This window comes from Oreochromis aureus, linkage group 20 (assembly GCF_013358895.1).
Source record: "Oreochromis aureus strain Israel breed Guangdong linkage group 20, ZZ_aureus, whole genome shotgun sequence".
Taxonomy (NCBI): Eukaryota; Metazoa; Chordata; class Actinopteri; order Cichliformes; family Cichlidae; genus Oreochromis; species Oreochromis aureus.
In genome coordinates this window covers 22617960-22644220 of record NC_052961.1, presented here as the reverse complement: position 1 = coordinate 22644220, position 26261 = coordinate 22617960, and the positions used below count along the sequence as shown (strand labels likewise).

At 43.1% G+C, this 26261-nt stretch overlaps 1 protein-coding gene across 4 annotated transcripts in view; it reads right to left on the bottom strand.

Moving 5' to 3' along the window:
- Nucleotides 1-5114: 5114 nt before the first annotated feature.
- Nucleotides 5115-26261, bottom strand: part of casz1 (castor zinc finger 1) — a 74628-nt gene continuing 53481 nt past the window's right edge. For 2 of the 4 annotated variants that reach the window (XM_039604600.1, XM_039604601.1), the window contains exons 6-19: nucleotides 24070-24234; nucleotides 22295-22467; nucleotides 21051-21919; nucleotides 17744-17876; nucleotides 17238-17301; nucleotides 16044-16207; nucleotides 15579-15701; nucleotides 15170-15490; nucleotides 14867-15065; nucleotides 13871-14042; nucleotides 12143-12291; nucleotides 10603-10840; nucleotides 9441-9812; nucleotides 5115-8656 (exon numbers count right to left, since the gene is read on the bottom strand). In XM_039604600.1, coding sequence (XP_039460534.1) covers nucleotides 7371-8656; nucleotides 9441-9812; nucleotides 10603-10840; nucleotides 12143-12291; nucleotides 13871-14042; nucleotides 14867-15065; nucleotides 15170-15490; nucleotides 15579-15701; nucleotides 16044-16207; nucleotides 17238-17301; nucleotides 17744-17876; nucleotides 21051-21919; nucleotides 22295-22467; nucleotides 24070-24234 — 4428 coding nt within the window. In that variant the 3' untranslated portion in view covers nucleotides 5115-7370. The remainder of the gene's footprint in view (nucleotides 8657-9440; nucleotides 9813-10602; nucleotides 10841-12142; nucleotides 12292-13870; nucleotides 14043-14866; nucleotides 15066-15169; nucleotides 15491-15578; nucleotides 15702-16043; nucleotides 16208-17237; nucleotides 17302-17743; nucleotides 17877-21050; nucleotides 21920-22294; nucleotides 22468-24069; nucleotides 24235-26261) is intronic. The other 2 variants (XM_039604602.1, XM_039604603.1) reach the window with 1 other exon arrangement.

Here is a 26261-nt window from a genome sequence, read left to right as displayed (position 1 = left end):
TGAGTATCGTGTAGTCTGGCTCTGAAGAAAAAAAGATGGTGCCACTGGACTTCAAACTGCACAAATATGTGAGAACAAACCGTGCTACTTGCATCTACATATAAAAACCATGATACTCTACTGCAGTTTCTCTTTACCTATGTTGCATTGACATCATCTGTCAGGTGATGTAAAAGAGTACACTGACAGTTATGCTTCTCAGTGTAATTACACTGTCGAAAAGTTTGTATTAAATATACCACTTGAGTGACTATCGCTGAGTCAGTTCTCCTCTTTTGCACTTTGGGTGTTCTCAAGGTCCTGCGTGCCAGTTCTGAGTAGATGTACTCTTCCAGGATCGTAATCTCCCAAGGTCCATTGTCTGAATTCTGTTAACCGGCTGAATGTAACAAATTTCGCTACCTGGAATTGTTGAGTTACTCTCTAAGATATTGTTAGGTCTTTATTTTAAATAAAAACTACCTTAGTGTGGTTGTTAATGTGAATTTTTTCTTTTGTGTTATAAATCAACTCAGGTGAAGAAAAGATTTTATAAGTATTCATTACCACGTGACGTTGTTTTCAGTGGTTCAACCAGATTGGTTTTAAAGAATGAGTAAATATGTATTTGTTACTTCACTTTTACTATTACGTTCAAACAAAAAGCTCCCATGACAAATCAATTTTTTGTGTTTTCTCGCTTGATGTCACAAGGAAATTTTTAAACCGCAGAAGCAAGTACATGGCTAAGTAAGCTAATCTACAGAAAACCCCAACAACATGTTCCTTTTTTCCCCTAATAAGACCAAGATGAAAGGTTTTACTTGTTAAAGATGCCCAGAAGCACTAGCATCAACAAGCTAAGTAGCGGGCATGCTAACTAGCAAGTAACCAGAAATAAAATTGTCATCAAAACTGCTTCACCTGATTTTCTTTTTCCAACTGCACACAGTGGAAACAAATACACAGCTACCTATTTATACTATTGATTGTGTGCGAAAAAAAATGGACGTAGTCACCATCCATCCATGACGTCAACCGCTGGTTAGCTGGTCCTGGCTCGAAGCCTCGAGCTAAGACAAGCGAGGGGTGGATTTGACTACGCCAAACCATACCCTATAAAGCTCAACAGTGATCCCCCGCGTTTTTATGGGCTGTGGTTCTCGAAATGATTCATTTCCACTCTTGACGTTATGAAAAAATCCTTAGATTAAGAGTTTTTAGCTTTGAACCAAGCTAACCAGGATTGAAATGAATCATGATCATACAAAAGACTTGATTGGGATTTTTTTATACACACACACACACACACACACACACACACACACACACACACACACACACATATATATATATTCCGTAATACACCCCAAATTCACGATTCAAGATAATCACAGATTAAATTAGTTAACATTTATATCAATCTTTTTCATTACTGTGTGTTCTGCTATAACAATAGGTTTAAATATCTTTTGTAGTATCCAGTGTGTTTAGTGAAGAATAGCTTTGTTATTGCTTTCTACAATCACTGCTTGGTTGGTTTCAATTTCTGATTGTGGGTAGAGTAGTTCTTCTCCACAACATTGTAAGTACAATGCGAAAAACGTGGCTAGTAACTTGTGGTTTCTACAGGAGCAGAATTTATGTTCTGTTTTGGTCTCCACCATTTGCTTGGTGTTCAGCGGTAAATGATGCCATGTCGAGCCAGAAATGATCCTGGAGACACAACCAAAACAGGCCAGTTAAAGCCAAAAAATCGAGGCAAATAAAGGCTAAAATGGAAAGAAGTGGAACTGCAGAGTTTAGTCAGCAATAATAAGTTCATCATTATGACTGTCTAGTTGATCCACATTATCCTTTGTTAAAATTAAAATCCTGATAATGATGGCTTAATTCTTCTTTATTTTTCCACTCCAATAAATCAACATTTGCCAGTTAGTTTACAGTAACTCATATGTGGCTTTACAGTAACAGGAAGCAACAAAGGTGGAGACAGGCAGAGCAGACCAGGAACACTGTTTGTTTCAGTGACATGTGCCTGGAGGCAGTTTTGGCAAAGGGATGTGGACTTAACTGAAATGTACTGTGGACACTTTCTCACTGTACCCACGTTTGAAGTCGTAACACAAGGCGCTGTGGATGCTCTTTCATGTCAGCAGTCGTCGCACAAAGTGCATACAGTGCAAACACTCAAGACAACCAATCTTGTGTGCCTTCGTTGGCCTTACTGATCTAAAGTTTTCTGTGGATTTCACACCTTTACTTTACCTCAGTGCAGTACACTCAAAGTGAGAACTGACACGATTATGCACATCAACACCTTTTTTTTCAGCTGCACCTAAAAGAGTACGAATCTATATCTCACACTATAAGTACCTGCTCTTTTGACATTTTAGGCTAATTTTGTAAATGCACTTGAACGCGCACGATATTTACTCTTCACTACAGCGCATGTGTTCATGTGACCACACTTTCCGTTAAGCTTTAAATGTGGCTACATCCCTGCTTATGCATGCACTAAATGAGTTTCAGCCATGTGATTGGCGGATTAGCTGTTTGCTTTAATGAGCTACAGGTGTCCCTAATGAAGTGGCAGGTATGTGTATATACAGTAGATTGTGTTATCTGTTAGTTGCCCTAATCAGCTGGCATTTCTCTGAAGTGCATGGATATTCTCAAATGTTAACTTAGTTTGTGAATACCATGCTGTCAGTCAGTTTTCCTGGGACTGATATTTAACATGCTGCACATTTTTTCTTGCTTTCTGAGCCTTCTGTGTGGTTACAGTGGCTGACCTTTATTATTATTATACTTTATTCTCATTATGCATGTTCACCCACTTTGGTTTCATGGTTAGCTGCTAGCTAGTCTTTTTCTCTCCCAGCTCTCCCTCGTTGTCTTTTGCTGCAGGACTGGGGAACAGGCAGGCAGTGAGTGCAGGACAGGCAAATCTCCATAAATCCTTCCACAGTGGCTACCCTCTTCTGACTACACTGTACAATATCTGTCTTCATCTTACGAGTGCACAGGCCCAGCCACCTGCTTTTCCTCTGCTCAACCCCCCTCCCACCCCCCACGCTTTGTGAACTTAATAAAAGCTGCCATTAAGCAGCGCTTCATCTGTTTGGGCCCTAATCTGCCTTATAGGCATCATGTGACCACATATGCAGTGCACACCTGTCGTGTATGTTCCCATCTCAACTGTTGCCTCTCCACGCTGCTCACACACACACACACACACACACACACACACACACACATACACTCACTCAACCTGTTCCTGGCATATCAACCAAATGCTTGTCAGTGTTGCCTGGCACAATAACACACACACAAACACACAGTTGAGGCTTATAAAACATAAAACTCGAGGTTGTTTTGTGTGAAAGCAGAAGGTATGAATCTGCTCAAAGATGTGTCATACACATGTTCTTTCTTTTTTTTTTAATTCAAAAACACACTGACACCGGAAACAGGCCTATAGTTATTCAGTATGGGTTTTTTTATTTCACTGAGTGAAAAGCTCAATGTTTGCATAAGACATGCAAAAACATAAATATAGAACAATGAAGATGAACAGCACTGTATCCAAGTGGAAATAAGCAACACGACGAGAATGAATAGTAGCGCTGAGGGCAACAAATTCAAGTAGAGACTTTTTAAAAAATTGCTTCATTGTCTACTTTTCATATAAAACGTCTCATAAATCGAGCCAAATTGAACGCTAACGGGAGATGGCTTTTAGTCCAAAAGTGCAATATATTTTACAAAGTCTAAATTGTTGCTCTGTTTATCCACTACTCTGCAGTAAGAAGGCTGCTTTCATATTACATTTTTCCAGCAGTGGAAATACATCTCTGTTTACCCCCCCACACACACACATTTTTTATACCATCCTTTTTACTCTGTTAATTAAAACAGTAAAACGATCTGTCGTTTCAGCAGCAGCCTATGCAGGATTTGGAGGTCGTTTCCGTCTGGTTTTTGTGTAATATAATTTTCATGTTTATTCTTTTTTTTTTTTTTTTTCCCTGGTAGATTATATACAGGATACCAGCTGGCTGACAGATGGTGATGCCTTTACCCGTGCTTTTTTTTCTCTTTTTTTATTAAAAAAAAAAAACATCACAAGGAAGAGAAGGAGGAAGGACAGGAACAGCTGTAGACGAGGGGACAGACAGAGTCACTGGCCACTGGGTGACATGAAGGATTGGGAGGAGACACCAGCACATGGCTTAAAGAGAGAAAAAAAAAGTAATAATAATAAATGTGCCCTGTTACCAGTGAGCAAGACACAGAGAGCCATCTTGTTAGCAGTAGCAGACCTCTAAATCTCAGTAATGGTCCTCGCTCTGATCCTGTTCTCACACCAGAATGTGAAGAATGAACAACCCTGACAACAAATATTGTTGATTCCTCTACCTGCATGAATGCAGATGTTTTTTCTTTCTTTTTATGTGTGTGTTTTCATCTATTTTGGTGAAAAAAAAGTTGAGTTTATAGAGGAACAAGCAGGAAAATGAGGTTATGGATTGAACTGCAGGTTTGAGTAGGTGGGACAGAACAGTCACAGCTTATCAGTCTCTCTCAGTAGGACACACACACACACACACACACACACACACTTCAGTAGTATCACTGACACAGAGGGGAAAAAAGGAGTGCTGCTTTTGCCCTGCTGTTGTCCAGCAGCAGCAGCTTTCCCCCTACACGTGACTAAAAATGACCTCAGGCTGAAGCATTACCAATCATGCGTCATAATAATTACAGCGTCTTTATTTTCTTACTTTTTTTTTTCTTTTTTAACAAAATTTCACACCCACACACACACCTGCACACACACTAAACTGAATTCAAGTACACAACATCTCCCAGCCCCTGCAGTTATCTCAGCAAATGAAGAGAAAACAAAACAAACGTAGTAAATGCCTCTGCTCTGCAACAGAGTCCCGGGAGACAGTTCAGTCTGCGCCCACAGCAAAGTAAATACAAACCAAGATTTTCAGTTAATGAGAGGGATTGGAGGGGTGGGTGTGTGTGTTTGTGTGTGTGTGAGCGGGGGGTGGGGGGAATCATGCACAGAAAAATGACAATGAATCAAATGAATCAATAAATAAGAGAGAAACATCCATGAATGAATTCAAATCAGTGTATTTTTAGTTTGAGAGAAAAGAAATAAAATAGACGGCAAGTAACGGCATCCCGCCGCCGCTATAATATGAACAACTTCTAATTAAGAGGTCACGCACACAAGCAAACTATGATGAGGCTATTTGAATTTTTAACTTTTTATTATTCATTTCTCCTTTTTTACCGTTTTCTTTTTAAAGGAAGCTGTTCATCAAAGAGCATTTTGTTCATATATAGTCATTTTTTACAGAGGAAAATACTGTACAACCTTATTTTTTTCTTCTTCTTCTTCTTCTTCTCAAAACAATATCTGGAGGAATATCATCTACACACATTATTTATCCCTATATTGTGATCATTTATATCCAATGCTAAGCTCAGGAGATAATTCATGATCAGTGTGTCCACTCCTCAGTCGTACATATTCGCTCAATAAAAACCAGAGGGTGGTTTAGACAGGTTTATAATTTAGTACTACAGTAAGTGAGCATTGCTATGAACTCCTTAAGAATTAATTGAAATCACAGTCCGTATTAGTGTTTCATACAGGGGCGCCGTTTCCCCGACGCACCGCGTTTCCTTCCTTTTTTTTATGTTGTCGTTGCTTTTTTTCCTTTTTTTAAAATTCTTGTACTGTCCAATCACAGAAGAAGCAAAAAATAAAAACCAATCTTTAAATAAACCACAGAACAACAGTTCTTTGTCACACTAACATCTATTTGTGCATCAAAGCAAAAAAAAAAAAAAAAAAGTGAACTAAAACAACATCTTTAAAGCAAATTCCCTGTTAAAAGATATATATCATTCTTTTTTTTCCTTTTTTTCATTCCCCAGACGGTAAAAATGAACCTAAAAAGTGCAATAACACTCTAAAAATTTCTCATTTGGAAGGTCACATAAATATTAAATAAAAACCATTACAACAGGAGCTCAACCACAGCCATAGTGAATGGAAAACAAAAATGCCGTTTTTTTTTTTTTTTCAGTTTTTTTTTTTTGAGACATTTTCGGTCTGTACAGTTTCAACATAAAACACACTCCCTGACACTTCCTCTATATCCCACCCCCACCCCGACCCCTCCCGCTGCTGCATCTGAGTGACTCATCATTTCCTCTGGTCAGTCTTGAAGCCCCCACCCGCCCCTCCAACAACCAAACATCCCCCGCGTGACTTGCCGGGCGTTAATCAAGACCTCTCCGGCTTACAGAACGATATGCTTCTGACTATAACAACACAACAAAAAGGACAATTTTTTTTTTAATGCAAAGATGCAAATGGTAACAAAAATATTTTTTTTTAAATATACTTATGACTTATCTATCATCATGGTCAGCTAATAGAAAAGTGCACTACCCACGCACAAACTTGATTCCTGCACATTGGGGCTAAAAATTACAAAGGGTTAAGCTTGGAGTCGGTGCTAGTTGAAAACACTTCTAGCAGAATGTCAGAGAGAACTGTCGAGGTTGGCGGCTTGAAAGGACGCCTGACTGCAGCTGAGACCGACCGAACAGCTACAGGTCGAGTCCACGTATCATTGAGAACAAAGGAGAAAAAAAAAATACCAAAGAGATGGGAACAAGCAAAATGTAACCCCTTTCTCTCAGTGTCTAATAATAATAATAATAATAATAATTAATAATAAAATAATACAGAAAAAAGATCAAACGTTTGAAACACATCCTTTTCCCTTAGTGATTCATGTCCCTTTTCTATGTATCCACGGCTCTGCAGTTCATGTCGCCTGTGCCAGCAATTTCCTTTGTATATTATCTTCCACACACACGCGCACGCACGCACACACACACACTTACATATATAGTTATATAGAGAGATTTGTTTTTGTTTTTCTAACGTGTTTTTTTTTTTCTTTTTTGTCCACACACAAAAAAAGTGAAAAAATGAAAATAAATTAAAGTCAAACATGCACGCACACAAAAAGACTGATGTGTAGTAAAATGCTTTACATTGCTGTCCCATGTGTGAAACAGGGCCCTAACTCTGTGTGTCTCCATTCGTAATCTTTTTTTTCCTTTAATGCATAATTGAATTAATAATGTTGGTCATCTTGTAAACATCATAATAAATCGTTTTGGGCCATCATTCTCGTCACGCTCTCGTTGTTTTTTGTCGTCGTCCGAAGTCTCTCGACATGATAAATGAGGCCACTTTCATTTTTCGTTTATTCATAGTACACAGAACTTTTCTGCAGTTCTTAAACTCAGTTTGGTTGTTTTTTTGTGTTTTTTTTTTTTTTTTTTTATGGGTCAGCATCTTCTTGCTTTTCCAGTTGGGAAGCATCAGTGTGGTTAACGGAAGCATCGAAACTCTGGCCATTGTCTTTTTCGCCGTCAGGCTCCGCCATCGAATCATCGTTTGAGTCAGTGTTGAGATCGTCCTCTGCCTCCTCTTCCTCCTCATCCTCCTCCTCTTCTTCTTCGTCCTCTTCCTCCGCCTGCACCTCCTCCTCTGGTGACATGTCATCTTCGGCCTCCCCGGATGTTCCCGTGGTGTCGTCCTGAGCTGCCGGTAGGCCCAGCTGGGTTGAGAGGTTGTGGGCTGATCGCACTGCGTCGTGGTGGATCTTCTTGCTGAGGTCCAGGGAGTCGCTGAGGCCCAGACCGGCGGCGTTCTTCAGGAAAAACAGTGAGCTGCTGGTGTCTGTGCCCAGGTTGAGGGAGCTGTCCAAGTTGATGGAGGATGGCGGGTATGAGTGGTTATAGTCAGAAGCAATGCCGCCTGTCTGGTAGATCATGGAAGGAGTACTGGTGTTGATGTTGTGGGACAAACCATGGAGGCCACCGTGTGAGGAAGTAGACAGACCCATGGAGGATGGAGGGACTGCCGCCACATTTCCTCCCAGGTGGTGCGCCGCTTCCTGCTTCGGCGACACAGACGGAATCTCGCCTCGCTCCTGCTTCTCATGCTTTCTCTTGTGGGAATCCATCTGGGACATGCCAACCACTGTGTGCTTACACTCGGGGAAGGTGCAGTGGAAGTGTGAGCACTTGAGCTTATACTTGCAGTCAGGAACCTCGCAGTCCGCGCTGGAGCTGAACTGGCAGAAGCCAGCAGCGCTGATCACGTCTTGCTTGCCGTGGTGCTTGCGGTGGGCCGTCACCTTGGTGCTGTCGGTGCAGCGGAAACCACAGCGCAGACAGTGGAAGTGGGTGCTGTTGCCTGAAAACTGGCAGTCAGGAAAGTTGCAGCTGAGCGAAGACTTGAAGCGCTTGAAGTCGTCCAGGACCAGGTTGTCTACGCGGTCGTGGTGCTGGGCGTGCTTGTACATGTGGGTGCGGCCGCAGAACTTGTAGCCACAGTTCTCACGAGTGCAGTGGTAGTGGGTGACCTTTAGAGAAAACTGGCAGCTGGAGTCCTTGCAGTTCTCGTAGAGGTCGTAGCGCCGGAATCCGTCCAGCATCATCCCCTCGTCCAGCATCTTACGTGACGATGCGGTCTTTCGGCGCTTGCCAAACGGAGACATGTCCTCGATGATCCAGAAGCGCTTCTTTGCACCAGTGGCCGTGGGAATGGAGATGGTGTTGCCTAAAAACAAGAGATAAGGACATTAACAAAAATAATCCTAAATAAATAATAAACTCCACAGACTTACAAACAAGTGACTGTCCTGGTTAAAACCCTAATGTCCGACCCCGCTCAGCCAGAAGTTGTTCACAGCTGAGTAAGCACAGCTAGCCACTAGTTTTTTAATCCCTAATTTCCAGAATGATTAAAGAAGGAGGAGGGGGGGGATGATAGATTGACTGTAAGACATGACACTTTTACAGGGTGTCTCGGGCCTCCAAAGAGAGGCGGAGCTGGGAGTTTTAACCAACCCTCTTATCTCCATGTTTGTTTTATGAGGGGCACCCACCTTTTTGCAACACCCTGGGGTCACTGCTAATGATGTGCTCCCTGTTCTGCAAGACAGGAAGCGGTGGGCCTCGATAAAACTTGGGGCAAGATTAAATAAGAGCTTGCTGATGCAGCCTTGTTAATGGAAGCTAAACAGGGCCCAGGGTTCACAGAACAGGTGCCAAATTTACTGCTGTCTCTTGCTAAATCCTAGTGATACTAAAAGGGAAATTACGCACAAAGGTGCAAGTCAAGTGATTACAGACATTTTTTTTTCCTGTTACTGTACCCACACAGTAAGCATGCAAGTTTCAGCATTTCAACACATATGTTTTTGCATGCTTTCTTTTTTTTTTCAGTCTTTTCATAACAACAATACAGAGTGAGAAAGGCTGGATCACACAGTTAAATGCTGCACAGGACTCAGTAATTGAGAATGACAGCTGCAGTGTTGGTTTGCGCCGGGGATAAGTACCTGCAGCATCCTGCACTATAGGGACGTCATTTTTAACCGGAGACGGAGTGGCAATGATGGGGCTGAAAGCTGGTGTGTTGGTTGGCATGACAACACTCCGAGTGGCTCCCAGAGAGGCGCTGAGCAGAGAGTATGACAGACAGGATGGAGAGAGGAGGTATGGGAGTGAGGGGAGAGGGGGTCGGAGGAGAGCAGGAGAGAGGGATGGGGCCTGGGACTGCAGGCCAGGCTGAAGAGCGGAAGGAGGAGGAGGAAGAGGAGGTGGCGGTGGTGGTGGTGGAGGAGGAGGAGAGGAAGAAGGAGGTGCATTCTGGGTAGCGCTAGTGTCAGCAGGGGTGGTAGGAGCAGAAGTGGTGGTGGGGCAGCCTTGTCCTGGAGAGACAGGTTGACCAGAGAGGGTGAAGGACAGGCAAGAGGGAGAAAACACACACAGACGGGAACAAAGACAAACACGGGGGCCACATCGCACACACACACGCACACACACACACACACACACACACACAGAGGGATGGGAGGCAAAAAGGGAAAGATAAAAGATAAGAGAATGATACAAAATGAGGCCCATTCAAGACAAAGTAACCCAGCCAAAACAACAACGATGAGAGTAGTGGATATTTCTGGCAACACATGGAGAAATGTGAAAATCAGAGACAGGCTAAGATTTAGGAAAAAATATAGAGGAGAACCCGTTTATTCAATAAGTTTGAGGAAAAAGAGGCTGTTTCTCATTTCCTTTCTCCCAAAACTCCAACCACTAAAAGTGCTAAAGTAGACATAAAGCCACAGGGATGATCTCTGGCCAGAGGAAAATGTAATAAGCTACATACAGTGCAATATCTCAAACCACTGATGTACAAAATGGAGGTTTTATGAGGATGACCGGGCAAACTGGAAACGGTCTTGTCCACAGCTCCCAACATAAGAATATAGCATTGTCATCAACCACATATATTATAACTAATGTGTATATTGATTGCAAGTCAGAGTCGTGATTGGAGGATGCATGAGATGATGATTTGCTGGCTTTCTGGGTGACGTGTGGGCTGAGTGAAACGTGATGTTCAACGAGTAGAAAACCTTTGTGGACAACACCTGTGGACTAAACTGTGCTAAAGGCCTTACATGCTGACGTGTCAGAGTCTGAGTCACGTGGGCTTACCTGCCGGAGAGCTGTCATTGCCCACAGGTGTGCTGGTGCAGCTTCGGTCCTGGTTAGAGGATTCGGAGGAGAGGCCCAAGGGGCTGCCTCCTCCACCCATGTAGTCCATGTAGTCATCATTCTCATCCGTGATGTTGGAGAAGTTGGAGCTGATGCCAGGCTGGGTCGTTATGGACCCGTGCACCATACCCGATGCCTGCTGCTGCATCTCATCCGCCCTGCGGCCAAGTGACATCACCTAAAAAACAAAATTTTAAAAAAAGCTTAAAAAAATTATCACACAAAGACTTACGAAACAAACATCTTGAGTTATAAAGAGTCATCAGCGCAGGTGTTGGCTCTTGGCATCCAACCAAGCATTTCAAGACGTCAGAAGTATTTTTTGAAAGAACGAACTTCATACTTTTGTTATTATATGAAGGCCAAAACAAAAAAAACAGTGTGAACAGAACTAGAAAATCCACATTTATATCCACAAAGGCTCCATCCCGCACCTACTGCAGAGGTTAACTGAGGAAATTGCGTGTAAAAGAAACTTCATCAAAAGAATGCCATGAGTGATTTGTTATTGACTGGTATGACAGGATATGAGCGGCACTCTCTTTTTTACAGAACATCACGTCTTTGTTAGTCTTTCCTTGAATATGACTCAGAAAAAGGAAACAGAATGTTAAAAAAGAAATAGATATACAACAAAAAAACCCCGACAAAACCGACTAAACCAGGTACACAAGTTACAAAGACGGCGCAACCACCAGTACGCTAACAGCTGTTGTTATTCATGACCTTAAAAAGAATAAAAGAAAGACTAAATCGAAACGAGAAAGGACTTCCGCTGCTTAACATTTGTTTTTACACTTCTTTAAATGTTTTTATCCCTATTTTTCTCTTCATTTTATGATATTGGGAGATTTTAAGAGCAGTCCTTAATGGATGGGGAGCTTTTTTTTCATCTTCTTACAGCAAAAACCACAAACAATGGTGTGTTTGTGAGAACATAAAATTTAGATGAAAAACACAGACACACAGACAGACAGACAGATGCTTTATCAATCCCATGAGGGAAATTAGCAGAATAATAAAAGCAGAACTGCAGATCAGCAGAACAACACAATGAATATGGGAGGAAAAAAGATCTGTGCCGTATATGTCTGAATGTATAGTGAAAAAAGAAAGACCGATATCATAATATGCCCAGTTGGTAGTGCAATGCCGTGTTTAGGTAAGAGAGGTGAGCTGATATGCAGTGTTATTTAAAAAAAAAAGAAACGAGTTTCCCGAATACTGAACAATATCGAGCCCTTCCTCCGTTTTTACAGTGTAAATGAGCAAAAACAACAATATGTAGTAGAGTAGTAGTAGAGTAGTTAAGGGAAAGTCTATTCACTGTTTAATCTCCCAGGAAAAGGGTGTGTGCTTTGTTAAAATATGTTTGAGTAAACTATTCAACACAGGCTTCAGACCGTTGAGATGTTTAGCCTGTATTTTTATAATACCGCTTTTCAAAATGTATCACATGTCGCCGTTGGCGTGCTTGTACCTGGGATGGGACTCTGTCAAAGTTCTTCCCCAGCATCCGCCTCATGTGCTTGCGTGCGTGTGAGGTCATCTGGTGTTTGAGGAGGAAGGAGAACTGGCAACCCTCGCGGATGCAGTGGAAGTGGCTGTTGACTTGGTTATACTTACAACCTGCAGGATAAAAAAGAATAAAGTAAGAGCTTAATTTATCTTTGGCTCCCGGTGCGGCGTTCAAAAAAAGGCTCCCCGCGCCACACGCAATATTATCAGTGTGACGGCGTCGCGATACATCAAACACCAAGTGAAATATTTTTAGGGTTTTTTTAATTTCATGATATAGCTGTGACAAAAGAGGGATCGGGTTTCAAAGTGTTTCGGAGTGTACATGTAGGAGGAATATTAGATCACTCGGGTGTCATACTGAGCAAGTCAAGGCTTCTGTGCACTAAACCTGTGGAGCTCTTTTATTACACTGACATGCTTTATTCAATTAGGAATTTACATAAATAAATTCTCATTTTCTGTGGGCCAATAATGCACACACCCCTGCAAACCAAAGTAAATATACAATTATTCCCATATTAAATTCATTTTTCAAAGTATCTCCATTGTCATTTTTCCCCCTTTTGTTCTCCGCTGTGGTGTTGTCTGCTCTATATTCTTCTGCTCTTTTCCAGTGTTTTAACCGGTCTAGCTCTAATTGCTTTATGATTTCAAATTAAATGAATGTGCCGTTTTGTGCCTGTTAATCAAATACCATTATATAAAAGCAGGCAGAAATAATTGAAAGAGTAACATGCTGGGCAGGTGCTAGCATGTCAGTAACCATGGCACCCACTTTAAGAGAAAAAAACATGTCTGTGTCATCAAATAGCTTTTGCACACACAACGCTTTAAACACGCAAAGTTGAGCAAATAACAGTAACCCCCCGTGACACGGGAGGGCCTTTTGTGAGACAGAAACCAGGTAACATCAGCAGCGGTGCTCAGTTTAATGTTGCTGCCATGGATACTGGCAACCCATCAATTCTTTATAACTGGAGAGCTAGCAGTGGTAATCCTTTCTGTTTTTTTTCCCCTCCAGCCCAAACAATACACTTGGCAGATCAGGCTGGGGACAAAAAACAGCTGTTTAGGGCCTGGTTTTGTTTGCTTTGTTTCTGCGCTCTGAAAAGCTTGTGTAACCGCCTGAAAAAAACAGATCACTTTTAATTCATTTCTGTGTGATGGCAGCGGTGGCTGTGAGGCGCAGCTTCACAACACAAACAGGCTAAACCAGACAAGCCAGATAATTAACAAACACAAACCTAATTGCTCATTTCTGACAGGGGCAAAAGAAAGAAGAAAACAACCTGGATGTGATTGCCCTCTTTGACATTATTGCTCATATAGCACGGGCAAGGCTACCTCTGGGAGTCGAGGTGCCATTGTGAATATGCAAAACGCGCCAACAAAAACCTACGAGGCAGACTTGTTTCATGCTTCTTAAACCACTCGCAATGCATGACACCGTGTTTGCCAACACTGGTCTCTCTCCCTTTGTAAACACGGGGAATATCCTCTTGCAACAGACAACACAAATTAGTCTACATCTTTCTCAACGTAACACCTTTAATCCTCACATCTCTCCTGGCAAAGTATTTTTTAAAAGCCGCTCAGGTTGACACAGCTTGATGCAAGGCAAAGACAGCGAGACACAAAACTTTTACAGGATCAGAAGTTTTTTTCTTTTCCAGTGTTTTTTCCTTACCCAGCCTCCCGCACTCCTCCCTCTTGGTGAAATATTTGAAGCCATTAGCGGCGCGACGCTCTGCCTTCTCATGCTTCTTGATGTGCCACGGCAGCTTGGTGGTGATGTTAGTGACAAAGAAGCAGCCGGGCCGCAGACAGTGATAGTGGCCCCTCATTCTGAACTCGCAGTGCTGCAGTGGAGACACATAATTTCCAATTTCATGACTCAAATGTCGTGAATGTTTGAAAGCCAGAGGAGCTGATTAATTTTTATTTGATCCTTCTTTGTGTGCAAAGTTTAAGCGAACACTACACACAGTTCCTTCCCCAAAAAAAGAAGAAGGAAAAAAAACATAATCAACACCTCGCAGTCTTTTTCTCTCCGGTTATTTGGTACAATTACTTTGCTTTTCCAGGCATCCCACAAACACCCCTCCACTCTAACATGTCTGTACACCACCATCTGTTTGCGAGGCCCAGATCCCAAAGGACCGGGCCAAATAAGATCTTCTCAGTTCAGGAGACGGAGACTAAGGGTGGGAGGGGGGAGGGGGGGAGAAGAAGGAGAAGGAGGGGGCTTTTGTGAGAGGGGTGATTTTCGACACATTAATGAATTCATTTAAACGGTTTTCCAAATACGGGCTCATGAGAGCAGGCAGGGGCTGCCATTTAGGTTTCATTTGCCAAGCATTCCCCTGATTTTTGCCCTATTCCAGACAGCCTTGTTTACTGTGCAAGTGACAATGATTTATTGGGTAATATCAGCTAAATTGGCCTTTTCTGAGAGGAGAATGCGGCAGTCAAAATGACATCATTGACATATAAACAGGCATTACTGGGGTGAGTCGACTGTCTTTCTCAGCAGAGATGGAAGACGGCGAGCAGTGGTTGTGAAAGCCTTGAGTCAAATAACCTCAAATACTGGTCTAATAGATAGCATACTTCATGCTTAGAAACCTCTGGGAGATGACAGTAGGTGATTCAGCTCCTGGCTGAGTTATCAAGCCACACTCACCTGGTTGGGACAGAGACACTGAAGAGAGTAGTAGGAAAACTGGTCGCGGACGTTGACCAGGTTGTTGTTCGGGTTGATGTGGTCCAAGCAATGGGATTCTGCCTTTCCAGAGGTCTTGCACACATACTTGCAATTTCCAAACAAGCAGTGGAAGTGGAACTTATTGGAGTATTTACAGTCAGTAGCCAAACATGGATCACTGCATGGGGAGGAAAAAAACAGAGAAGATATCGTTTAATCAACTTGTGGAGAGTAAGAAGAAAAGCAGGGCGCTGTGTACAAAACCCAGAGGTTTCCACATACTTTTCTTGGAACTGCAGGAAACCAGGTTTGACTTGTGGCTTAGCATTCTCCAGAGAGGTGGTGGCTAGAGGGGAACTGGATGGCAGGTTGGGCATTGATGCTGGCATCTGAGGGATGCTGCCCGTCAGCTGCTTCCAGGCCAGCAGGGAGGGGGGAGGAGAGCTGTATCCGCCAGAGGAGGAGAGGTGTGCAACATCCATGGAGGGGTTGTTGGCCATAGAGACGGGGGCAACAGGCTGCAGCTGGGCGCCCTCACCGGAGTCCTTGCCCTCACCGAACGAAGGCTCCGACTTCACTTTCAAGGTGGCTCGGAGGTGGAAGCTGAAAAACAAGATGGAAGCTCTTTTTTATACCGATCGATAAAAGCCAAAAACTAAAATGCAGAGAGCGAGGGTAGCGTGACACTCACTTAGCATGTTTTATAGCCCCATCCACAGTGCTGAAGAGGGCACCGCAGTCCTCTACCAAGCAGTGAAAGTGAACTTTGTGAAGGAAGTCGCACTGAGCTTCACAGAAGTCATCCGTGTCAAACCTTAACAGAGACAGATAAGAAAGACTGTAAATTTACTGCTGTTTAAGGAAAACGCAACCTATGAGGACACCTGGCTCAACTCTTCACCTGACGGTAAATGTCTGCGGTCCGTCATACTGTAACCAGCGCACTGTCATTTCCAGTTCCTGCAAGAACGTGTTCTCTATTTTTCGGGGGGGTTTCCACTGATACAGTATGTGAGGAATAGTATTTACAGGAAAGACCTTCCAAGGACGTGCACTACTTTTTAACACTCTGACTGTTTTCTCACTCTCATAATGAATCCAGTGTCTCTATGTGCTTCCTGTGTATGTGTGTTGTTGTTGTTGTTGTTTTTTATACCTGCGGAGGTATGCCCTCCAGATCTCGGTGGCTTTTTCTGCCAGGGGCCTCTTCAGCACTTTACTGAGATACTGTGCTGCCTCCGAGGAGTCACCACCCTCACCTGCCTCTAGCTCTGTCTTCAGGTTCATTGCATTGAAGAGGGCAGGGTTCACCTGTGACATCTACAAAAAAAACAGCACAAAAACCACCAGGCGCTGGGTTAGCTGGGCACTTTCGTATGTTAGTGAGAGTATGAGAATGAATTCTCTTTCTCTCTCTCTCTCTCTCTCACACACACACACACACACACACACACACACACACGCATGGTTTGGCGAAGCTAAAAAGGGCAGCCAGATTTACAAACATCCGGGCTTTTGCTTGAGTGCAGGCCAAGCGTGTTTGCCAAGCATCCTCTGGGAGCTACTGTTAACCCTTTTGTGTAATGTGGTGGCTTGCAGCAAACCAACAAAAAGCTGACACGACAACAGTTGAGTTGCTAGACAGCAGTTCGTCTCCGCCGTTTGGGCGCCATGACTGAAAGTGTGAAGGTAAGGTGTCTTCGAGAAAGGTTAAAACCACGACGTGCACTTAGGTGCACGGAGGCGGGAAGCTTTGCGGGGGTAAGGAGGGAGGAAGCCATGATCAGTCGGAGAGAGTAAATAAATGGTGGCTGATCTGCCATTACATCATCAACATGATGGAAACCACCTGGCATATTTGTACGAGTCAGATAAGATTTATGACTAAGACAATGTCCATTTTAATCTTCACAAAAAAAATATACAGATTTAAATTTCCATACGCTAACATTTAGACTTGTTAAAAAATGAGGGCAGCGCCTTCCTGCTTTTCTTTTTTTTTTTTTCCTGCGCTGACTTTTTAATCAAATAATTTATAAACCCTATGAATAAATGTAGAGTGAGGCAGGGGGAAGAAAACGTATAAAGGAGGAGGAAAAATTGGACGGCGAGTTCAAAACAGCTCATCAAAAAACAAACATCTCTATATATCTGGCATGGCACCCAGCTACTGCTTCATTGTATTAATTTGTGAGAGGTGCAGCGAAAATTACACTCTATGAAAAATGGCTGGAAAATTTAAATGATACAAACTCATCTTATTAGCCGTGAAACATTAAAAAACAAACAGGCCCCTTCGTGTCCCGCTAATTTGTCTTGGGATGAAAGGCGTTTGATGGATGGATCTTACCTTATTCATAAGCGAGGATAAAAGAGATGTATTCCCTGGTACAGGGTGTCCGTTTGATTCATTACTGGAACAAGGAAAATGAACAATGTTTAGTCAAGATTTGCATGAGAACAGTAAATATTACTATTTATCACGCAAGGTGTGCCTGTATAATGAAGAAGAAAAATGCTGTCTTCTTAAGAAATAAGATCTGCTGTGGGTTGGAGGGAAGATTGGAGTTGAAAGTTTATGTAAACATCCCTCTCTCTCACTCACACGAAAAATAAATAAATGGAGAAATATGTGGAGGATTTTCTAATTGTATGCACATTTATATAAATTAAATATTTTGTATATAACCAGTGCTGCCAAACTAGTAGACATCATCTATCATTCAGAGAAGCTGGATGTTCTTGTTGATTTTTTGTGGGGTTTTATTTTGCCAATATTAATAAGGCTGAATTGGTTAAAGAAACACTAATTAACCATCCTTCACTTTGGATTAACCCTCAGTTTACCATCTGTACCTCTGTTCTTTCTTGCTCAGGTCCAGGCTGTGCTCCTGTGTGGAGTCTTGGGAAGCCCCGGAGTTGACGTCCACTGGCTCCTGCTTCACTTGAACCAGATTGAACTGGCTGGCTGATGCCGGCTGCCCATTCCCTGAGGATCAAGTCAGAGATGCAGATGAGAGAAGAGACAACAAAGTTATTGTTGGTCAGCATTATTACTCTATGACAAGATCCAATCTGACTCCTGTCCTGGCCCGAAAAGAATACTCTGAGTGATAATTATTGCGAAATTATGTCAGGCCGTCAAGCCTTTTAAATGGTGATTGAGAGGCGGGAGATATGGGGGAAAAAGACTCCTTTTTCTGCAGCACTTGTCACAACTCATTTGCCAGGCTGCCTCTTAACTGGTCATTAAGTGAGATGCTAATGCTGAGGGAAAGTGGCAGTCTCAGATTGGCCACCCCCTCCCTTCCCACCTTCCCAGGCTCCTTGTTGGCCTGACAACGGGCGGCAGCCAATGCCACTGAGCGTACCCACAAGGAACACGGGTGCTATGTCGGTCAGATTGGAGCTGACAGCCAATCAGATTGGTTCAAATAGCGTGACCCCTCGATCACATTCGCCTCCAAATAGGTATTCAGTGAATGCTGTGAGTGAGGACAGGAGCGCTGAATTGAAATAAATAAACACCAGGGGATGACCTGAGGTAAAAACGCTGACAGGAAGGTGAATTCTGGCCCCCCCTTTCCCAATCCCGCGGGATTGAAATATTAATTTATCCCGGGGCTATACAGGGAAAGCAGAGCTTTTGGTTGACAATAAGTGGTCGTTTATTTTAAAATATATATGTGAGCGGGAGGGGGTGGGAGCCCCAGCGTAGCCTCTGAGACACTAAAACTGGAGTGCACCAGCAGCCACGATTGGTTTGGTGAGAAATCTGTTGTTTAAAAATTAGGGCTGGTGTTGAGGGATTGTGACAGGCAAGGTCATGGGCAACCAAGTGTGTGTCCTTGGCCCTGAGCCTGATGGGGATCCTCTCCTTTTACTTGCTACAGAGAAAACAAGACCAGCCAACGTAAGGGGGGAAACCAACCAGAGTTCCCTCCCCGCCCACACCACCACCTCCCTCCGCTACAAGATGACCCAGAGACATATCAGGCAGAATACAAGTGGAAAAGCCAGTCTTGGGCCTTGTCAGCTGAAAGCTGGGAGATGGGGAAGTGTCAGTGTCAGTTCAGTTTGACAGTGGCCGAGGTTGGAGGGGCTGGGGGTGGGGCAGGGGTGGGGCTAAAGGAAAACAGTAGTCAAACAATTTTGCGGCTGGTTTGAGGTCACTGAATGCTTACCAAGTCTCTGTCCAGCTTTCCTTCCCCCCCCCCCAACTTGATAGGAGTATACCCAAAATTAACTAGCCAGACAAATCCTGCCTTGTCATTGACAATTAAATCATCTCTCAGACAAAATGAGAGCACATTATATCAAGAGCAGCCACTCACTACATGATCCACACATGATCGCCACGCTGAGTAAAGTATATTTTTAATACAATCAGAAGATAAGCTGACTGCTCAAGGTAGATCACAGTACAAAACAATCTCACTGCAATGCACATCGTGATTTTTCTTTTAATTTATTTATTTTTTTGCATGCACTTTGCGAGCAGAGAGAGAACAAATGAGTTTGACTCAAAGCAGCTTCTTTCTGGAAATTATCCAGGAATAATGTACCACCATGTAATTACTCCGGATAAGATACAGAGCTTGTGAAAGATCATTTGTACTGTGTGTCTAATTAGTAAACCCTTCAGATGCTTGAATCTCTGGGAAAAACACTTAGGGGTAAATTAGAGCGGAACATTAATGAAAAAAGAAAAGAAAAAAGAAACGAAAAGCTGAGAAAATACTGAAGGCAGAAACAGGAAAAATGCACAATTCACCGCAAAAGAGGCGAAGTTTCACAACCCGAAGAAAAAATAAACACTGAGAAAAATAGCCACAAACACAGTGACTTTTCTCACACCTTTTTGACAGAGAAGCACAAACCACTTCCTCCTCATTTTAGCCCCAAATGTCCTGTTCACACATTTTATGAAGCAAATATGAGAAACAAAACCACACAGCAACCCCCCCATCCTGTGTCTGCGCTAAAACTTTTATGAAAATGTGTGCGATTAAAATAGGAGAGCTTATTTAAAATAACTTGTTTTTCAGTAAAGAGATCTGAGCTGTAACTAAGTGAGCCATCGAGAGGGGTGGTGATGGCACCATCTGTGGAGGCCCAGACTACCTGCTGGAAGCCCAGAGGTGGAGCTCAGTCTGACAGCCCGGGCTCAGCTCGGCTCCTCGGAGCAGCTGCCCCAGCTCTCTCCCAGGGCCTGTCCTGCTCCAGGAGTACCACCAGGAATTGTAATCCTTCCCAGTCCCAACATCCGGAGCAGTCCCATTTACAATCCGTACCCCACCTGCTCAGGCTGAGCGCAGGAGGATGCACTGCAATTGAATGCGAGACCATGCGCTGCAGTGCATTATCAATTGAAGACTTTAACTTCATTTTCATTCAGAGGCTTTGTTTAGAGCAATGCGATAAACATAGACAAGCCAATTACCTCTGAAATTTATGGGTGACATGTTTTTGTGGAAACAGAAGGTTTCCAGAAATTCAAAAAGTGTGCGTCGTTGCCGATGACTGCATCTGTGACTGAGGTCTTGTATCAGTGAAAAAAAAAAGAAAAAAGAAAAGCCTGTTTCTTAGCTCTGCTGCATTGACTCATTTCTGCCTGAGTGATTTCTGTTTTTTCTTTTTATCAGTTTTCATAGAGGATACGAAAAAAAAATTATTTTTTTTTGTTCTCGCAATTTCTGAACTTAATTTCATTCCACCTCCATTTGCTTGGAATGGGCGCAGACAGAGATAAGAGACCAATGATGAGGAAACATGTTCAACACAACCCCCAGGAGCCCCCACTCTGAACATCATAAGAGACTTTTACAGGCTCTACTCTCCCCTGTCAGCGCATTTATCTCCAAATGGATTGTGGGTATCTAACAAACGATCAACACAATAACAAGCCGAGAGCAGAGGACCATGCCTCCGGAATGCCCCTTTAAGCCTGAAAGCAGCGGTTTTCTGCCCTTCTCATCGCTCTAGGACAGTTAGAGAGATGACCTCTGAGTGCTCTCTCTTTGTCCACAAAGAGCAAAAAAGCATGCAGCTTATCATAAACATGTGGATTTGGACGTAGCTCTAAAGTTTGCTTTTAAACTCTTTATATTCACATTATATTATCCATCATTAATATATGAGATAAACTTGGCTGTTCACTGACCTGTGTCTGGGCTGCCGGATGGCTTGAGTGCAGCAGCCGCCAGTCTGGCCATCATGGGTGAAATCAGACCCTTGCTTGCAGAGATCTTCTCCATGATGGAGGAGGTGGCAAAGGAGGTTGGGGTAGATGGCATGGCTCCATCCGCCCCGACTGTGGAGCAGCCTTGGGTCAGTGAGTCGGTGGGCATGGAGTGGGCCCCTGAAGACACAGCGGATATCAGGCCAGCAGCTTGAGGAGGTGGCTGGAGAGGCAGCCTGGACATAAGGGGGAAGAACGGGTTGGAGGTGGCCAAGGTGCTGTTGGAAAGAGCAAGAGCCACCGGTATGTTGCTGGGCAAGGTCTGAGACAGCAGGGTGGACATACGCTGGCCCGCACTGGGCAGCGAGGGGGTCGGCTTGAGGGCGTGGCCCGATGTGGATGAGGAGGAGACAGCAGTGGTGGGCGTGCTCAAGAGGTGTGGTACAGTAGTGGACTGCTGGGTTGTAGGTGAGGCACTCAGGCTGGAGTTCTTGCTGCTGATGGCCGAGAAGTCCATTAGGTCGTCGTTGCTGGATTCCTCGGGCTCATCCTTTGGTGCCAGGAAGGTGGAAGAGAGGCCCATGACACCAGAAGAGCGAATGTGTCTACGTTCGTGCTTGCGCTTGTGGGAGGTCATCTGGCTGGTGGAGGTAAAGGTGAAGCCGCAGCCGGAGCGGATACAATGGAAGTGGTTGGTGGCTTTGCTGTAGACACAGCCCTCGTACTTGCATTCCTCATACTTATAGAACTTCTTGAAGCCATCTTTGGCATAAGCATCGTCCTTGATGTGGTAGCTCTTGTGCTTCTCAATGTCACACTTGTTCTTGAAGGTGAAGGTGCAGCCCGGGCGCCTGAAAAGCAAACGGGATAATGTGATCAGGTGTGGATTCATGGAGGGGATCCACATGATTGAAATACTTTACAGTGAAGTGGAATAATAACTGGGGCGGTTCGGTGACACATCACCACCTCCAACCTTTGCTGGAGGTTTAAATTCTTGAGAGGTGATGATGAATTAAAAAAAGTGCATTTTCATAATTATTAATTTTATTTTCTTTATGCAAAGTGCTCTAATGATTTTTGTCACATGCAAGTCACAATGCAATAAAATTTAAGTTGATCCATTTTAATATATGAATCTGTTTTTTTTTAACTATATCTGTCAAAAGTTGGTTTCAATACTGTAAAATAAAATCTTGAGGAGAAACCACATTAAGTCTATCCACCTGCAGTGGAAGTGTGTCGTCTTCTGCCCGTAGAACTGACATCCGACCGTGCCACAGTCCTCAGTCGCGCGAAACCTCTGGAAGCCATCGTTGATCAGCTGGGCGTTCTTTTTATGGAAGTTTTCATGGGTCATGACATCGGAGGTGCTGGTGTACACCTTGCTGCAGCCCACCTGCAAAAGCAGAGTCAGAGCACGGTAATCGAAAGCAAGATCTGGGCCCAAAGCATGCATGAGTTTCAGTTTGCAAGAATGGTTTGTAAAATGCTTTAAAAGATCAGATATACTGTACTAGATGTAGAGGAGGGATCTCATTGTGGTTAAGAAAATGCTAGTGGCCTAGAAATGGGTAGAAGAAGGATGTTTTCTCACATTCAAGATTTAATTTGTGGTAACACCAGAGCATTACAAGTTTCATCTCAAACCTGTGAATTGGAAACAATCTTGCCATTGTGACAATTGGAAAGTAAAAAAAAAGGAGGTGACTGAAAGAGACAGTGGCCGCAGAAGGCTGCTGAAAGTACAGTACCTTCCTGGCAAAGCAGCCTTTTAGAAAATGAAATTCATATTTGGAGAGTAACGGTGAGTCGCCACAAACTTACTGTAACTCTGAGAACGGATTTCAGTAGTGGAGGGGGTAGACAGGAGTAAGATGACTGTCTTAAGTCTTTAGTTTAAAATGCTCTGGTACACATGAGCCCTCAGAGCCAACAAAGGGGGGGGGGGGAAACAGGTAATGTTTGAATTAAAAGCAGCAATTGTATATCATCCATGGCACTTTTCACCCGCGCAAACCGGGCAACTTCTCCATATTGAGTCAAACAATGAAAAAAATTCCTCTCGGTTCTTTTCCCCCTTAAATCAAGAGAGCCGATGCCAACATCTGCAGGTTCTCAGGGACTGTTAAAACAAGGGCTGAAATGTCCTAATAACAATTACTCTGTTACAGGGGTTTAAAAAAGAATATATCTCAAGCCATCCTGCGCTGCACCGCTGCCCTGCTGGTGAGAAGCTCTCGGCACAATGACACATTGAAAATAAGCAGATGTAGAAAAAAATTAAACAAATCCAGAGGGGGAATAATCTTCAACTGGCTGCTTGGTACTAAAAGATGAAAAATGTATAGTTTATATAAACACCTAACTGAATTTTAGCCATGCCAATTAAGGAGTGAGAGAGTAAAGAGATGGGGAAAGCACAAGCAGCCTCACGTGTATTCACCCTTTTTTTTCAGTTTTCTTTTATTTAGCCGAGGACACGTTTTGCAAACTGCTCTACGAAGACACTCTGGTATAAATGGAAAAAGTGAGTTTCCACTTCACAAATATGTAGGTAAGCCGAGTGACTCTGAAACACCCTGAAGTCGTGCGTCTTGCAAGTGGCCTGATTTTCCAAAGTTGGCCATAATTTATATAGAGTTGCTCATTTTTGCCTGACTTAACCCGTTTTAAACAAAATGATGTCACTGCTCCTAAAAGGCTGTTTAAAGGCACTGGACAGAACCAGTGCTTTTAAACTGTGCCTTTTAGACTCTTTATGGACAGCATGTGGTGTCTCTGCAATATAATTAGAATCATAAATGGTAAATTAACCTGCATTTATCTATATTTGGTGTTCTTTAACAGAGTGAGCAGTGGTTGTTTTGCTCTATATGTAATGCTTAAACACGTGGAACCATAATTGCATATTTGTTTCCGTGTTTGTGCATGTGCTTTCGTGGGTTCATTGTGGGTATGTGCGTAGGTGGAAGAGGAGAAGCGAGTCTGTGTAGTGTACCTGCATGCAGTGGTAATGGGTGCTTTTTCCATTGAGGTGGCAGCCATGGTAGTAGACGCTGCAGTCGTCCAGAGGGCTGAAGCGCATGAAGCCATGCTGCAGGGAGTTGTCCCTCTTCTTGTGCATGTTGTAGTGCCTGATTACATCCTGCTTACTGGTAAACCTCTGCAAAAAGGGGAGGGGGGGTGAGGGGGGGGGGATGTACGGCAACAGGTTGGTGTTTATTTAAACCAGTCACAGAATCAGCAACAAGTCACTTTATCTCTGTGGAAGCAGCTGCTGCAACATGCAGGAGCCAATTGGCAGTTGGGGAGGGATGTGCGCACGGCAATATAGAGGGTGATACTCAAAAAGGGACAGGATGTCTTTAAACACGATGCATTCTGTGGTTATTAATTTACTTTGCATATCTCAAAGTTGCGCCCTATCCAAATGCAGCACTTAAAGGCCCCGGGACTCTCTGAATGCAGATGCTTCCACATGGAACATAAAGTATGTTCCCCATACACTCTTTGTTTCTGTTCTTTGTTTTTTTTCCCTGCCTTCCAACAATTCTTTTTTTGTTTTTTAGAAATTAAGATGAATCAATTGACATGCAAGATAACAGTTCTGATGTTTTTGTGTCTGGAAAAATTCTGTTCCATGCAGATGGTTTCTCAGACGTGCACAGGGGAAAACAGAAGACAATAAAAACAAACAAACAAACAAGTGAACCAAAAAACAGTTTCCCTTTCAATTCGCTGAGATATGATTCCATTTTTAATTAAAGCATTAACACTCACTTTTGGTGCAGGTTTCGCCTGTAAATATAAATGAATATGCAAAGACACCCGCCTTGTAAAATTACTAAATAAATAATTTTTTTTTTTTTTTTATAAAGGAAAAGGGAAAAATCCCTCCCATACTCAGGAGTCCGCAAGGGGGTAAAACAGAAAAGTCACTCCACGGAGACCTGCAGCAACCAAATCTGCTGTAATTGGGTTTAAGCTGATGTTACAGAAACTGTAACAGGAGAAGCTTAAATCAATGAGACAGTTCTGTCTTCTATCCATATTTATCTCCAGTTGAGGGAAAAACATCAGAAAGAACGACTCTAAAAAGCAACTAATTGCTGTACAAAGTAGGGTAATTGCTTTGTGTCATGTGTTCCACTTGCGCACAAGTAAAAAGCCAAGATCTCACAGCCGTTCATTCCCCTGTTGTTGGTGTGTTTTCCCGCTGCAGATTTCTGACACACCTAAATTAATTTTTTTTTAATCTGGCTGATGATTGTCTCAGATTTTCTCTTTTTGCTAATTTTTATTGTTTTTTTTACAGATCTCAAGCCTGCACTTTTCTGTTATCTAACGATGACAGGTTGAACTGTGGTCATGGTACATTCGATCCATCAAGCCGTCCAAAATAGGCCATGGAGAGAGCTGACTGGGAAAAAGATCTCATTTTCAGTTGAGTGGTGATGAAGGTTGGGAGCCACTTGCTACATTTATTTTAGGATTCCCACTAGTGTGGCAAGATGCACACTCTCTCCCATGTACAAGCCCATGAAAGGAGAATGTTAAGACTCAGCCAATCGCCCAGAGGCTGGCAGTGGGATAATATTCCAGGAGTGTGTGTCATGTAACATTTCATGAGTTATCGCTTTGAAAGGGGGCTGCTCATCACTGCCTGCCTGTTTTTTTCAGTATTGACATCCCGGGAACTGGCTTCCAAAGCATATCTGTGTTTCCATGCGACGCAGTAGCAACAGAGAAATGTGGACCTGACCGTGGAAATTGCCATGATAACCTGAACTAACACTCTAAATAATGACATGAAATGATTTTCCTTTGTATTCCTCCAAGAATGTGTCTCATCAGACTGTGAAGTGGGATTCAAGCAGAAAATGAAAGCTTAGATCTGTAATGCTTTTCACCACATAAACAATATTTATCAAGCTGTAATCTCTCTTGATCGGGAGCAGACTGGAGATTACATCTGAAGATGGCTTAATTCAGAAACTTGTTAAGAAAGGAAGGAAAATACACACAGCTCTAGCTGCGCGTGGATTTTTTTCTACATCGTTTGACAAATCTACCCGTGTTTGTCTAACTCTTTTGGGCCATATGCTACAGCAAACACGAGGCCTGTATCGTGATCTGCTTTGTGTTGTTTTTTTTCTCCTTCCTGTGCCATACATGACACCTCATGGGACC